The sequence below is a fragment of the Gopherus flavomarginatus genome, chromosome 1 (assembly GCF_025201925.1).
Source record: "Gopherus flavomarginatus isolate rGopFla2 chromosome 1, rGopFla2.mat.asm, whole genome shotgun sequence".
In the NCBI taxonomy this organism is placed as follows: Eukaryota; Metazoa; Chordata; order Testudines; family Testudinidae; genus Gopherus; species Gopherus flavomarginatus.
The window spans coordinates 313,290,129-313,305,785 of record NC_066617.1 but is presented as its reverse complement, the minus strand read 5'-3'; the positions used below and the strand labels follow the sequence as shown (position 1 = coordinate 313,305,785).

General features: G+C 42.1%; 1 protein-coding gene across 2 annotated transcripts in view; it reads left to right on the top strand.

Moving 5' to 3' along the window:
- The first annotated feature begins 7,693 nt into the window (after positions 1–7,693).
- Positions 7,694–15,657, top strand: part of SUCLA2 (succinate-CoA ligase ADP-forming subunit beta) — a 46,038-nt gene continuing 38,074 nt past the window's right edge. The window contains exons 1-2 of one of the 2 annotated variants that reach the window (XM_050949585.1): positions 7,694–7,881; positions 11,010–11,193. In XM_050949585.1, the coding sequence (XP_050805542.1) occupies positions 7,795–7,881; positions 11,010–11,193 (271 nt within the window). In that variant the 5' untranslated portion in view covers positions 7,694–7,794. Of the gene's footprint in view, positions 7,882–8,131; positions 8,151–11,009; positions 11,194–15,657 lie in introns of those variants that run through there. The other variant, XM_050949595.1, reaches the window with a different exon arrangement.

Genomic DNA, 15,657 nt, shown 5'->3' with positions numbered 1-15,657 from the left:
TACAGCAAAAGCTCTCCTGTCAACAGTCTTCTCTGTCCCGCTTGCGTCCATCTTGTCTCGCTAATGCCTAATAGGGTCAAGTTGTTGCTCCTCATCTCTGCTGCAACCTGCGCCGTCTTTCCTGACTCGTACATGGTCCTCACGTTCCATGTGCCTATGGTAATCCTCCTGGTTGCAAGAAGAGTAATCGGCTTAGTGGCTTCCTCATGGCTTTTACCACTCAGCGTCATGCATCTTCGAGTTGAAGACCGTTATTTTTCCAGGGTAAAATTCTCTATTGTCTCTATTGTTGGCGTTTCTGTAGCAGGTTGGTTTTTTACAAGGTGGAGTTGCTAGCCCCACACCCAACCCTCCTCCTTTATCCTGACTTGGGACAGGCAGATGGCCCCAAAGGACCTCTCTGGTGGAGTTCCTGATATTCTATGAGTATAATATTTTTCCATGTTTACTCTCTGCCTCAGGCTGAATTGTTTTGGAAACAATTCAGCTGTTTTCAAAAATAAAATTCAGGAAAGATAGATCATTTTGCTTTAGTGACTCCAGGGTTTGGAGTGGGAACTTTAAATTGGGCAAGGAGGTGGTGCTGGAGTCCTGAATGAAAATCCACCCAGATTTGCTGTATAAAACTCTGAAACTCACTATATGCACATGTTCGTTAGAGGTTTTGAGAAACTGTTCACTAAAATGTCTGAGCATTCCATTTCCAGCAAAGACTGCGCCGTAGCACAGAGCTCTATAATACACCAGTCACAGCCTGTGCCCAGGCACAGAGCTAGAATTCCAGATTGAGGAGACAAAGTAACAGTAAAGTTGCCTCTGCTACTCCTTTGGCTTAGGGTAAGACAATGTTTAAAGTAAGGGGAAGCTGGGAAGGTGCAATTTCCCATTCTGTTAATGCGCGTCAATATGATTCCACATTAAGGAATCTCTGTTTTTTTCAGTTTGCTTTTTTAAAAAAACTACAGAATTACATTGAAAATATAGGTTAAAAGAACATTAAATTTACAAAGTCATAACTCGGTATTTACAAAATGCCAATATTTAAGGTTGCTTATGCCCTATAGTTTGGTCTCCTTGTGCTTATGCCAGGCCTTAAAGGAGTGGGCCCTAATTTAGACAGTGAACACATCAATTATCACAACCTGGTGGGGGCTGGGATGGAATGGGATGACAAAAGGCAAGAAGGAAACATTAACTATTTGGGCTACCAGCTATCATTTTTTAGAGTTTATGCCATTTATAAATTTTTGCAATAATAAAGGAAAAAACAATGGGAAAACACATTTTGCCCCAACTTTTTCAAAAACCACAAAAGTAAAATTAAATATTTCAATCTTTATTATATTGCTGTGTCTGTCGCTTGGTAGTAGCGGATAGAGGTTTTAGTCATTTTCCTGTTCCATGCCTTAGTTTCCCCATCTCTAAAATGGGGATAATCAGAGTGCTGTCCTTTGTAAAGTGCTTTGGGATTCATGGATGAAAAGCAAGGAGACAGGTCATGGTAAAATTGCTGGTCCCTAGAGTAAATGGATTTTTAAAAAATTATTAAAGCTAATGTTAAAAAATTATGCAATTCATAGGTTGAGAAAAGAGTGTCTGTACATCATGGTATATAATAAAGCAGCTTTCAGTCTGAAAATTGTCCATGTTTTGGAAGTTTGGTGTGTTGACAGAGAAACCAATGCTCAGATTATGGAGGGCATCAAGAAAATATAAGGAAAAGACTGTCCATCTTTAGCATCAAGGTGTTGCTGCTTAACTTAGCTAGTACAGACATCTGGACTCCAGCATACTGTTTGTCAAGCCCCTGTTTACAACTTAACCTTCCATCCTCCTTCCCAGTTATGTCCACTAAGAAATGAGGCAAGTTGCTTATGTCAAGCCAGGCCTATATAACTGTCCCTATTTCAGTGTACTAGTTAAGATAAGCAGCAACACCTTGATGCTAGAGACTATGGACAAGAAAAACCTGGAATGTAAAGATCAGGTTCCATGTAAACAGCATCTGGATAGAGCATGCTGTACAGGGATTGGTTCCTGCAAAATAACCAATCCAATCAAAAAATGTGTGGTGTAATGCATAACAAATGCAATGAAATATGTAAATGTATTTAAAGGAAGAGGTCTGTTTAACTTTGGATATGTGGTATGCCCAATAACCACCCCCTATGCTCGAGTGTGATCAACTTACCGTAGCTTGGCTGTATGCCAAATAAGGGAACCTGAATGATGAAATCCAGAGTCAAACTGAGTGTTTTGGATCCTAGAGAACTTGATGAAGTGTACTCCCAGAACTGGACAAGGTGTTCTGGATAAGCTGAATGGAAAAAGGTCTTGGAGGGAATCCCAATAATGTATGAATCACTTATGCCGAAGAGTCTCCATATAGTGCAAAAGAAACTTTACAGAAGTTAGCCTAGTTATTTTACCTTTCCTTATGCCCTGACTTTAGCTTTATTACAATTTTATGTTCTATGTAATTCTCTACAATCCTAGTTTTATATTAAGAGTTCAGGCAATAGTTGTTCATATCCTTTTCACACCAGAAAGCTGTGAGAATTCCTACGTCACATACTTATTATAGAAAATCCTTTCCTTTAATACAGTAATTTACAAAGGGCCCAGTTAAGCAAAAAGTTTGACTTTTATAACCTTCATTGACTCTCACAAACGCCAATCCTCTTCCAAGGACCAGAATAATCCATTTGTATGGATTTGTTTGAATTTCTGCCTCTGGTTACACTCTCAGGACTGCCTTGCAGCAAAATGTCCTCTGACCCCCAAAGTGGTCAAACCTGATGATTGTTCCTTGAGTATAATGATGTGCACACACAGTGGAGAGCTCCCATAGACTGACTGATAGCAGCACTGCAGCTGTACAGCGTTAAAGAGGAATGCTGTGCTGTAATTGTATGGTCAGAATGAGCTTGGGCTGGGAGACAGAACTGCTGAATTTTTGTGTGCTCACTGAAGGGGAATTTTTGAAGCAGAATGTGGGCAGTGCTTGGACTTTGAAAATATGTTTTTAGTATTCCTTTCCCAAGATACCTGAATATCTGAGTTCAAGTGGGTGCCTGAACACTGGGATTTTCAGAATGTCACTGTCATATAATGCTGCACACTTCAGCTATTGCTATTCTCTCTTGCAAATGTGAACCTCTGAGCCTGTTAAGAGGTTTATTCCATCTCATATCCAGTTGGCTGTCTATTAATGTGCAGTATTTCTGTCTTCTCTATATCTCCATTTTCTTTTATTTTTTCCATCTGTGTGACTTGTGGCTTGGTTTTTTCCTCCTCCTCCTTGGTTTTAGGGCTGCTCTTTCACTCCTTCTTTTCTTTTCTCCATGTACTGCCCTCATGTGACACTGACACACTGTACCCCATCTAACATCCTGTACCCCATGTTAGCCACTTTTATATGCCTATATTTTGTACAAAGTGTACCTTGTGAGGTATCATTTGAAAACTTAATTTAATACCCATTTAATGGCCGCAAACTTTATAAGTGTACTCTCCATACCATTATCTAAATCATTCATAAAGATATTGAACAAAATCGGACCCAGAACTGATCTCTGCAGGTCTCCACCTGTTATGCCCTTCCAGCCTGACTGTGAACCACTGATTACTCTCTGTGAGTGGTTTTCCAACCAGTTATAATAACTCTATCTAGGTTGTACTTCCTTAGTTTGGTTATGAGGTCATGCGAGACAGTATCAAAAACTTTACTAAAGTCAAGATATACCATATCTACCAATTTCCTCCATCCACAAGGCTTGTTACTCTGTTGAAGAAAGCCATTAGGTTGGCTTGACACAGTTTGTTCTCGACAAATCCATGCTGACCACTGTTACTAATCACTGTCACTAATGCTAATGGGGGCTGTGGGAAGTGGCACGGGCTGAGGGATGTGCTGGCCACCGCTTCCCGCCACCCTCATTGGCCTGGAGCAACAAACCACGGCTAGTGGGAGCCACAATCGGCCGAACCTGCAGACGTGGCAGGTTAACAAACTGGCCTGGCTAGCCAGGCAAGCCATGTTCCAAAGGTTGCCAATCCCTGATATAAAGTAAGCACTGTACACTTTTCATTCTTTGTTATAATTGAAATCAATATATTTAAAAATGTGGAAAACATCCCAAAATATTTAAATTTTATTCTATTATTGTTTAACAGTGCGATTAATCACATGATTAATTACTGGACAGCCCTCTTTTATTCCTTGCCTCTCCTTATAAGAGGCTACCATAACCAACAGATTCTGAGATAAGACTTCTTGAAGCTGTAAGGAACAGATGCCAGATGGGGAGTGACTTACAAGAGATTGGTGATGGGGAAGCATGGTGCATAGAGAGGGGTGATGGTGGAAGAGTTGATAGATATGGAAGGAGGAGCTTTGGAAGGATTGATGGATTATGGTAGGGAAAGAGTATGGAACTGATTGGTTTTTGCAGGGATGAAGAGTGTTTTACCAAAGAAATATCATATGTATTACTGATGAGGGTATGGCTACACTTGCACTTCAAAGTGCTGCCACGGCAGTGCTTTGAAGTTTCGAGTGTAGTCGCAGTGCCAGCGCTGGGAGAGAGCTCTCCCAGCGCTGCACGTACTCCACATCCTCTACGAGTGTAGCTTGCAGCGCTGGGAGCCACGCTTCCAGCGCTGCGGCACTGTTTACACTGAGGCTTTACAGCGCTATATCTTGCAGCGCTTCGGGGGAGTGTTTTTTTCACACCCCTGAGCGCGAAAGTTGCAGCGCTGTAAAGCGCCAGTGTAGCCATGGCCTCATCAGGTGGAAAATTTTTGATGGTCCCTTGCTGAAATTTTGGCAACACATTAGTGTCACAGGAACAAGTACATCTATATAGGACCATTCTTTGAGCTTCTGAAAGTACCAGCTGCATCCTAGCATCCACTGACTTCAACAAAATGTTAATGGATAATGACAGCACATCAGGTACAGTAGATGGCCAGCTGCAAAGCAATTAAGCAACAGTCACAGTGTCCCCTAAACTAGTTCCTGTAGCAAAAGCTGCTTTAATCCACATTAGACTAGTTTTTGGCAAAAAATGCAATTCCTCCTGTTATTTTACTATTGTGCATTTTCAAGCGTTAACCACATCAGATAGTTACAGCTCCAATACTGCTTTCCTTCAGTTTATATCTACCGTTTACATACATAATTTATGGAAACAAGTTGATCCATGTGCATTTTTCCTTGGTGCTCACTATGTGCAGAATGCCCTTCTCATCACAATTTGCCAAGGCACCTCCCTTTCTTTAACATTTTCTTTAAAAGCAAAATACTTCTCCCAAGTGACTTGCACACTATTTTCAGTTCTGAATTTCCTAGTGCATTCCGTCTTTTGCATAGCTATGTCAATGGAACTACTCATAGGCATAAAGTTAAACACACAAGTGTTTGCAGGATCAAGTGCCTAGATCGTAAACTTGAATCAGAGATTTTCTTTATTTTTGTGTATCGTACAAAGTTCATGGTCGAGTAATCTGGTGGTGTTAAACAAATCATTTTAAAAAATAGAAATAAGGGACTTTCAGTATAAATCTAGCTATTGACATATGTGATATAGTGAATTAAGACTATCTAGAAATAATGGAAAAATTATGCTAAGACTAAAAATAATTATTGATGTTACAACTTGATCTGAGTGCCAGTGGAGACCTAGTGCCACATCAGGCAGTTGTCTCTGTAATTAAACATAATAATAGCTGCAGCTATTTCATTTGATATCAGTCAAATGAATGAAAATATTTGCAACATGCATTAATCAGAGCAGTCTTTTAGCATATGCATAATATTTAAAAATTAAACCCACCAATTTTACGTTTTCGCTCAATATTCATAAAGCATTTCAACTCCCCTACAAGAAAAATATATAAACAAAGGGATGTCTGTTATTTTCTCTAATAATATTTCAAGCTGAAGCCTGCTTAAACAGATGGGCCTTACAGCTTGCACAGAGGACAAAAGAGAAAAAAAAAAGAAAAACAAGTTGGGACTGTAATTTCCTAGGAACACTGAATACATCTTGTCATTTAGGCCTGGTCAACCCATTGTTTCTGTGCCAGTATAACGACACACCATCTGTTTGTTCTCTGTTTGTAGGGCATGTAGCATAATGGTGGCCTAGTCCATTCCTAGAGCTCCTAGGCACTATGGTAATACAAATAATAAACAACAACAATAATATTTAGGTTAAGAGGTGTGATGTTTTACCAAATTAGTTATACTGGTTCATCACCTAGTATGAATGCAGTTATACTGGTATAAAAGAGTACTGCTACTGCTTTTTCTCCTTCACTTACAGGAATAGCTATACTGTTATAAAATAACTCTTTACTTTACACTTGCAACTTATTTTCCACACTCCTGAGCAACGTAGTTATGCTGACCTAGCATAACTAGGGGTAGTGGTGGGATACTGACAGGAAGGCTTTTCCTGTTGACATAGCCACGGCCTCTTGAGGAGGTGGAGTACCTATTCTGATGGGCAAAGCTCTCCCATTGGCATGGGCAGTGGTTTCACTAAGCACTGCAGCTGCCCATGCCAATCTAAGAGTAGACAAGCCCTGTGTGTGTGTGTTGCACTGCTTTAACTATTCCACTATAGTTAAAGCAGTGTAATTTTTGTACATAAACAGTCCTCAATAAAGATCCTCTCACACTTTAGGTTATCTAATAAATAATGAATCATAATAAAATAATGATAATAGGCCATGTCTACACAAGGAGCACTTTATTAGTATAGCGATACTGGTATACTACACTGGCGAAGCGCTCCTAATGTGGATGCCAAAAGGACCAGCAAAGCTGTGCTTTTACTACTGTAGGTTATTCCACCCCACCCGAGTGAAACAAGCTGTACTGGTCAAAGCAGTTTTTCAGGTATAGCTACATCTACACAAGGGACATTAGCCAGCAGAGCTATGTTGTGCAAAGAGGACACTTTGTCTCGCCCTTGATTGATGTAGTGATGGCAGCAGAAGTCTGTCCTGTAACAGGCCAATGGTGGGGTCCAGTTCCAGAACTACAGGCCCCTTACACAAAGCCACAGGTTTCTTGCTCCAACTAGGGTGACCAGATAGCAAGTGTAAAAAATTGGGATGGGGGTGGGAGGTAATAGGAGCCTATATAAGAAAAAGCCCCCAAAATCAGGCCTGTCTCTATAAAATTGGGACATCTGGTCACCCTGGCTCCAACCCTTGTACCCCTGGGGTTGATTAACACAAGCTCCTGGGCTGATTGCTCTGGGATCAGCAGGGGAGGACAGGGGTTTGGGGCACACTCAGCACGGGGGGGCTTTAGCAGTTTCAGCCCTGGGGACTCCTGGCTGGTGGGTTACCGGTGGGAGGGCAGCCTGACTGGGCCAGGGGCTGAGTCTGGCGCCTGAGCTGGTTCACAGCCCCTGCGGCTGGAGGCAGCGCCGAGTCACCTGCGGGCCTGACCCAGCCCCACAGCCCTCAAGGGTGCCAAGAACCACTGCTCCCTGCAGTCACTGGGGCGCTTTCCACGCGCTTCAATGAGCCTCGGGCCTGGGGCGAGGCTCCTCCCAGGACCGCGCGTCTCGCTGCCGGCCGGGCTCCTGCCCTCGCTGGTTCTCCTCGCTAGAGGGCAGCGCTGCGCCCCGAGGCACCGCGAGAGCCCAGAGACCCCCGCTGGGACCGCCGCGTCAGGAGAGGCGGAGCCGAGGCCTTTTCTACCCTCCCGCGCGCTATGGTAGCAGCGGCGCGTGCGTGCGCGAGGGGCGAGTGGGAAGCCGACGAGGTTCGGTCATGGCGGCGTCCATGATTTGCAGCCGAGTGTCGGCCGGGCTGAGGCACAACGGCTGCCGGGCGTCGTTCGGTGCCGCCGCCGCCAAGGTGACCCCCGCGGCTTGGGCGGGGCCTGGCTGGGGTGAGGGCTCGGCTCTGGGTCCGGCTCGGGGTCACCCGCTGTGACATTCCGGCCCCGCCTGTGGCCGGGCCCGCCAGCCCCCTGGGGAGGGGGAGCAGCGCTCGGGCCGGCCGGGGGGCTGTTAACGTGACGGGCTTCTCAGTGTCTGGTTCGGGTCAGCAGGCGGCGGGAGCAGCTGGGCTGGGGCGGGCGGCCGAGAACGGCCCTTCGGTTACCCCGGGCCGGGAGCGCCCAAGTGCGTGTGTCGGGCTGGGCGGCGGTGGGGGAGGGGGATGTTGACTTCTGGCCTTTGGCCGTTCCCACCGCGCCGTGACTGCTGGCTTCTGTCTGCCCCTATCGTGGTGGCAGTGGAAAGCCCCCGCCGACCCCAAGCCCTGTAGTAACACGGGCCACCTGAGGTCCGGCGGGCTGGTTGCTTCAGAGGTACCAGTGCCGTCCTCCCGCCCCCTCCCCTCCCCTCCCCTGGGTGCTGGCTCATATGAACGTTTGTTTTCAGCCTGTTCTCCTTGCTTCCGTTAGCATAACTACAGGGAATTTAATATAAACCAAAACACGGGCTAGTGAGGCAAACAGATTCGGTGTGGCTGCGCTTCTCCCTGCTACAGATGGTGGAAGGCTGCAGAGTCTTTGAGGGGCACTGCTGGTCAGTTTGAGAAACAGCAGCTTCTGCAACAAACCCCTTTCATTTGAACAGGAAGCAAAGTAAAGAGTGTAGAGTTTGATCAGTGTACATTTTGCAGTAGTGATTCTCCTGAGATTTAAATAGGCTTTGCTCTCCATTGTAAAGTTTGAATTTCCCAGTCAAACTCTTGTTTGCTTATTTTAGGGCATTTGAAATTGTGACCAGGGTCCCAGTTAGGGGCCGGCTATGTCACTCAATTAGGGTGAACTGCAAAGAATGGGGCAGACAGACCCCCAAAAGCTGGTGGATATTCCAATACTTAAATTCACCAAGCCAGCATAAAACAGCTTCTTTATTACCTTACTGGTTACTCAGAAGTCCAAACAATACAGTCCCCTTAAAGTGATCCAGCCTCAAGCCTCCATCCAGGTACCCACATCAAATATGATGAATATTTTTGTAAATCTTATTTCATCATATGGAATAAAAGGTTCTACCAATCCCAAAGGATTGGACACATTACCTCCCAGGTTAATGAATGTTTCAGATCTTACCCAAATACATGTTACAATCAATTCTTATTAACTAAACTAAAATTTATTAGAAAACAAAAGAGAGGGAATATGGTTGAAATATCACTATACATACAGACATGAGTTCAGTCCTTTGAGGTTCAGATTCATAGCAGAGATGCTGAGCTTTGTAATTGCAGAGAGTTCCTTTAGAATTTAGTTCATAGGTCATAGTCCAGTGTCCAAATATTATATTCAGGGTGTACCAGCATAACTGGGATCTCAGTCTTTCCCTGTTGACTCAAACTTTCCCTGTTGAAACATAAGCATATCTGAGATAACAGAATCAGGACCCAAGAATCTTTTAAACAATTTCATGTCTTTTTTGACAAGTTGAAATTCCTCAGGGAACAAAAGGTAATTAGGATGACTTTGAAGGAGGTCCATCACTGGTGCTTAGCTATATGTATTAACATAAGGCCATTTGCTTGTTCCTCCACCATTTGCAGTACATTTCAAAGAGAGATGAATAGGGAGATACTCTGTGTTTACAATTCACTTACATGACAGGATGTTCTTTTGACCTCTGAATTATCCGAATACAGCATAGACAGGGACTGTTGATTACATTGTCCACCCTACTCATACATATGTAAATACACAAAACCACAAACATTATCTCCACACTGTCTTCTGTAGGTTATTTATTTTGAAGGATGTTTAACTCTTTCTCGCCATGCATCACAGAAATATAAAAAGAATTTCCTCAAATCCCAGGATATTTAAAGATCAGTGTCCAGTTGAAAATCAATGTATTTATATGTCACTCTTGCTAATAACACCGTTGCCTAAACTAAGAGAATCGTAGAAGTTAAACATTTCTTGTACTTCAGTCAGCTTGAACAGTGAAATACCTTTGGTTCCAGTCTTGCAAATGTGTATATAAATTAAACCCATTGACTTCAATAAAACAAATTATGTGCAAAAAGTTAAGCAATGTGCTCTTCTACACTTTCATTTAGAAAACAAAAATGCCTTTTTCTAATATTGTTGGCAATCATTCTCTTTTGTGTTATAAACACAAATTCTTGGCTTATGCTACCTAGTAGCGTTTTCTTTAAAATCTGGGAAAACTACTGCATTGTGGCCAGTAATAGCTTTTCATAGTCTTGTTCACATTACACGGTTGTATAGTAAGATCAGAATTCTACCCTCATTTGCTCCATTCACCCTCTTACTTCTGGCTAATGTCTATCCAGAAACTCCTGGAGCACTCACTGTGTGTCAGTTTCCATGAAGAAGTGACTGTTGATAGTGAAATGTCCTGGTTTCAGTCTGGAGCATATTTTCTCTCTACTTAAATATTTTTGATACTGGCTTGCTATCTATGCAACCCTCTGATTAATTGCTGGCACTTTACATCAAGTATTGATAGAGAAAGTTAAATCTGGATTTTTCTGCTTTTATGACAGTCTGGAGCCCAAGATAGCAATGCTAAATCCTGTCAACAGTCACTTTGCTAGATTGATTAAACTCAGTATAACCCATTCGTTTAATTACTGGAACTGGTGTACAATGCCCCTTTTTAGCCACTGCTTATGCCTCTCAATTTATATATCTGTTACACAGAAAAGTGTTTTAAAGATAAATAGTTTAGCTTTTACCATACATTTTGTTGTCTGTATCTAATCTGTCAATGTTTACTTTTTATGTAAAATGCTAAGTGTTAAACTGAGTGCACAGGATTTTGTTTTAAGAAAACTGTAAGTGACTCTTCCACTTTCATGTTATATTTCCTAGTGCTATGACATTATCATTGTCAATCTTATTGTACTAGAATGTACCATCTCACATAAATCCATTCTTCAAATTCCATAGTTCTTATGTGTTTAACATAGAATTTGTGGTTAAATAGAGGGCACCCTGTTTGAAAAACAATCACTTTCTTTAACTTTCTTAGGTGCTTGCTGGAGGTCCAGGACTATTCAATAGCCATGGGTTTCAGGTGCAACAGCAGCAACAAAGGAGCCTGTCACTGCATGAATACCTGAGCATGGAACTGTTGCAGGAGGCTGGTATTTCTGTTCCACATGGACTAGTTGCAAAGACACCAGAAGAAGCTTACAAAATTGCAAAAGAAATAGGTATAATATTAAAGAGAACATACATAGTTTAGACATGGAATTTCTGATACAAGGTGTAACTACTTTTGTTTCTTACTTTCCTAGTAAGACACTTTAATTCTACATATCTTCTCTTAAGGAGAGCTTCCTCCCCACGGAAAAAACTTGCTTGAATATTATTTTGTAGCTGAAATCTTGTTTTATTCATTGAAGCTTTCTAAAGCCTGAGATTCTACAATGCAACTGCGGAAACGGTGACATCAGCCAGGTGGCTTAGAGATAGAGATGCGTTGCTGGATCAAATCATGTGCCTGAGACTCACATGGGGAGGATCTTAGTCCTTATTTATGGAAAGGGGGCTCATTGGCACTCCTGTTTCTTGCCCCCGACTCTCTGGGAAGGCTCTTCACACAGTTTAACATCCGTGGCTGGAATGGATTAGGGTGGGGTTGGTAACAAGGGAATACGTTTGTCCGTCATTTTCCCCTGCGCCCTTCATAATTTCTCTTGAGAGAGCTAATGTGTCATAACTCTTCTCTCACCCCTCTCCCCCCCCCAATAGATCCAGGGAAAGAAATGGCTGGGGGTGGCTGTTGGGGGCAAAAGCCACTGAAGGTGAAATTGGCCTTTACATGGATGGTCCAAGCCTCTCATTGATCATGAGGCATTACTAGGTTTGCATGCAACATTTTTGTGATGGGAGTAAGGGCAAAAACCTATCCTTCCAATGGGGCAATGGGTTCCTTGAGTTCTTCTCAGTTTTCCTTGCAAAAGTCCCCTTCAACTGCTTTTGTTGCAGAAGGGGCCTCTGTATGTAGTGTTGTAGTGGAGGGTGTGCTGAATTCCCCTGGTTTGAAGAGAACCAATTTATTTGAACTCCACAGCTCAGTTACTTTTCTGTTTGCAACCTTTCTCGTAGTACAATATGGTCACTCATTATGTGAGAGTAGTCAAAAGTTAAGCTCTTTCTAGGCTACTAGGTGTCAAAAAACTATGCCAATACATTGTTCTAAAGGTAACTTTCTGTAGGCTTGCTCTTTCTGAGTTGATTTGACGTTCGTGTCACATTGACTTGCCACTTTAATCTACTCATGTCTCTTGTTAAGTGTGTGTGTGTTTGTGTGTGTATTTCTGATTTGATTTTGATCTCCCTTCTGTATTGTTTCAGCAATGACTCTTTATAAATTTGCATGAAATAAGCTCTCTGATTTGAAAGATCATGTTGTAGACTTGCATCAGTCAGGGTTGAATGCAGAAAAGGATTTGCTGATTCCATTACCGTATGTAGGAGGCCTAGATATATCTTGTTGCGGCAGAGATGGTTCCTCAATCTATATTTCTGTGACAAAAATAACTGCCTGTGTCTGGACACTGATCTCTGCTGTGGTGCTTAGGTTTATTTCAGGCAATAAGATCTACAAAGAACTTGTTTTTTCAGAGCAAGTGGTGTGTTGTTAAGATGTATGAAGGTATTGAAAGGCCTCTCCCTTCCTCTTCTCTCCCTCTGGCCGCTGCCGCCGTAGGTCTGATATACTGGAAATTCAGGTCTTTTCTATCCTGTTGTTTTCCTGAGACTGGTTGGAGAACTAGTAGGAAGATGACAAATGTCAAGTAAACTCACACTGAGCCAGAGGTTAGGGGTCTATTACAGGAGTGGGTGGGTAAGATTCTCTTAACTGTAATGTGCAGGAGGTCAGACACTAGATGATCGTGGTGGTCGTTTCTGACCTTACAGTCTATGAAAAGAAACCCCCACCGTAAATACCTATTATAATTCAAAGCCTTACAAAACAGTTGGACGAGAAATTTTATTTAAAAATGCAGTGCCCCCATTTAAGGGCTGTCAGAGCTCACCTGTATGATCAGATTCCAAGTATAGATCTCTCACTTTTGCACTAAAGGGCTAATCTCTGTGTGGACCAGTTGCTACTAGCGATGTGAAACTTTGCCGGTGGTTATACAGCTGCTTGCTATATAGCAGTAGAATATTGGTGGTCAGGATTTCTTGGTTATATATCTGGCTCTGGGAGAGGTGTGTGAGATCTAGTAGTTAGTTATAGCAGTGATTACAAGTACGTAGTTCTGAAACCTTTTGTCTAAATCAGTGTAAATGAGACTTGAGTCTTTAATAGTAGACCTGGGTTTAGTTCTTCCAGAAGTGACTTTGTTCAGCCTCTCAGAGATGAGGAGAATGTTTGCATCCCTCCTCAGGTAAGGATGTGAGGCAGGGAAGGGAGCTTAGAACTCATACACCTTCCTTTTTAGCCAAAAAGCAGAATGGGGGGAGTCTGTTTTCTCATTTATAGACTATTGCTCAGCTTAGTGTTGTGGAACAGGAAGGCATCATTACCCAAAATGCAAAACGTGCTGCAAAATCTAGGATGCTTGAGGTATAATTAAACTAATACTGAATGTGTCACTTTTTACAAGGCCCAGGACTGGGCTTCTCTTACTGCTATATCAAATTGAAAATTTATGTCTAACTTGCTATCTATTATCACTCAAGAATTTCATCATTACCACTTCTCTCTCTGAGTTATCTGAATTCCTCAGATGTATTAGCACCCCCACCCCCCCCAGCGGAGTCACATGTTTTCTGCCCACACCTTAAATCTCAAAGTCCTAGTCTATGCTACACATACAACTGTTGGAGAACCTGTTTACAGCCCAGTTTCTACCTGGGGTAAGGGATAAGTGTTATATAACCAGATTCATTCCCATGGCTTGAGGTTTATTGTAGATAAGCCTTTTGTATTTCCCTCTGGGCTGGTGTTCACACTGCCTTTCAGTTATATAATGTTCATATTTCATTAACAAGCTGCCTGTACCTCTTTTATAACACTACTGAAAATCTTAAGAAAGACTGGGCCTAACATGGATCTCTGCACTCACTAGGTTACTTTTTCCTCTTCCATCAACCTGATCATTCCCTTATCACAACACTGTTTTTCTGTGTTCACCTGTCTGCTGCTGCACATAGATCTCCCACAAGATCTGACTCCAAACAGTCCTGCTGACATTGTGTTAATGTGTTTGCTTCCCTTAAACTGACTGACAGGCTCATTGAATTCTGTGAAGGAGCTGAAGATAGGACATAATCTTTAAACCCGAAATTAGCCTCTATGGCAGGGGTAGGCAACCAAAGGCACGCGAGCTGATTTTTTCAGTGGCACTCACACTGCCTGGGTCCTGGCCATCGGTCTGGGGGGCTCTGTATTTTAATTTAATTTTAAATGAAGCTTCTTAAACATTTTAAAAACCTTATTTACTTAACATACAACAATAGTTTAGTTATATATTATAGACTAATAGAAAGAGACCTTCTGAAAACGTTCAAATATATTACTGGCACGTGAAACCTTAAATTAGAGTCAATAAATGAAGACTTGGCACACCACTTCTGAAAGGTTGCTGACCCCTGCTCTATGGGAATCAAGCCGACAAACATCAGCTCATGACAAGAGGGGGGGGGGTGGTGGTGGTAGAATTTTTGGGAATTTAGGCCCTTTAAATTGACAGTACTTGAGAAACTGTTTAGTACATCTGATAAATTTGATCGTTACAATAAGATTTTTTTGCACTTCACAGAATTCAATAAGTCAATTGCTCACCTGTATAATAAAATGGAGTGTTATGGAAGAGGAATTAGTTTAGTTAAGAGTTAGGAAAATATTTTATTTATTCCATTACCAGCAGTTTTACTATGTTGAGACCTTTTTTTAAGGTTATACAGTATTTCTCTTTCCCACTTACACCACGTTTGTTTGGGCAATAGTTGTCTTTTGTCAGTTGACAGGTAACCTGATCCAATAATGTGATTAACAGCTATGTAATATAAACTTTTTTTCTAGGTTCATGTACCTTGAGCATGATGCTGCATACTCTCGTTTTGTATCCAGTGTAATTTTTCAAAGGAAGGATGAAGAGTCGTCATTTATATTATTGTAGCACCTAAAAGCCGTAGTCAGGAATCAGGACATCATTGTGCTCAGGGCTATGCATATGGTATGTTGCAATCAGAGCAAATTTCTGAACTGCAGGTTAGGAAGAATGTATAAACACACTTTCCAAATCTTGCGGTGTGTTAGAGAAAACTTTAATTTAAAAAATCAGTTCTCATTTAAAGTAACTTTTAAGATCTCCCTGTGTATTGGGAGTCAGATTTTCTTACTATTTACTAGAGATAGCAGTGCGACTTTACTTCATCTAACAATGCAAAACCAACTGATGTGCGAAGTACAAGCTGAATTCTACTTTGGTTCATATGTGTACAAAATTAAGTTTGATTTGCAGGACCAATTCTCTCCCCCCCCCCCACCCATTCGCCCCCTCAAGCCAGTGCAATTCCAGTAAAGACAATGGGGTTGCCCAGGCTTATTTTAGGGCAGAACTTGGCCTGCAGGATCTGTTATTAGCATTGTTTCGAACAGAAAAGAACTCAGCTTGAATTCAGACAAAAAAAATCTCTTCACTTTCAAACTAACC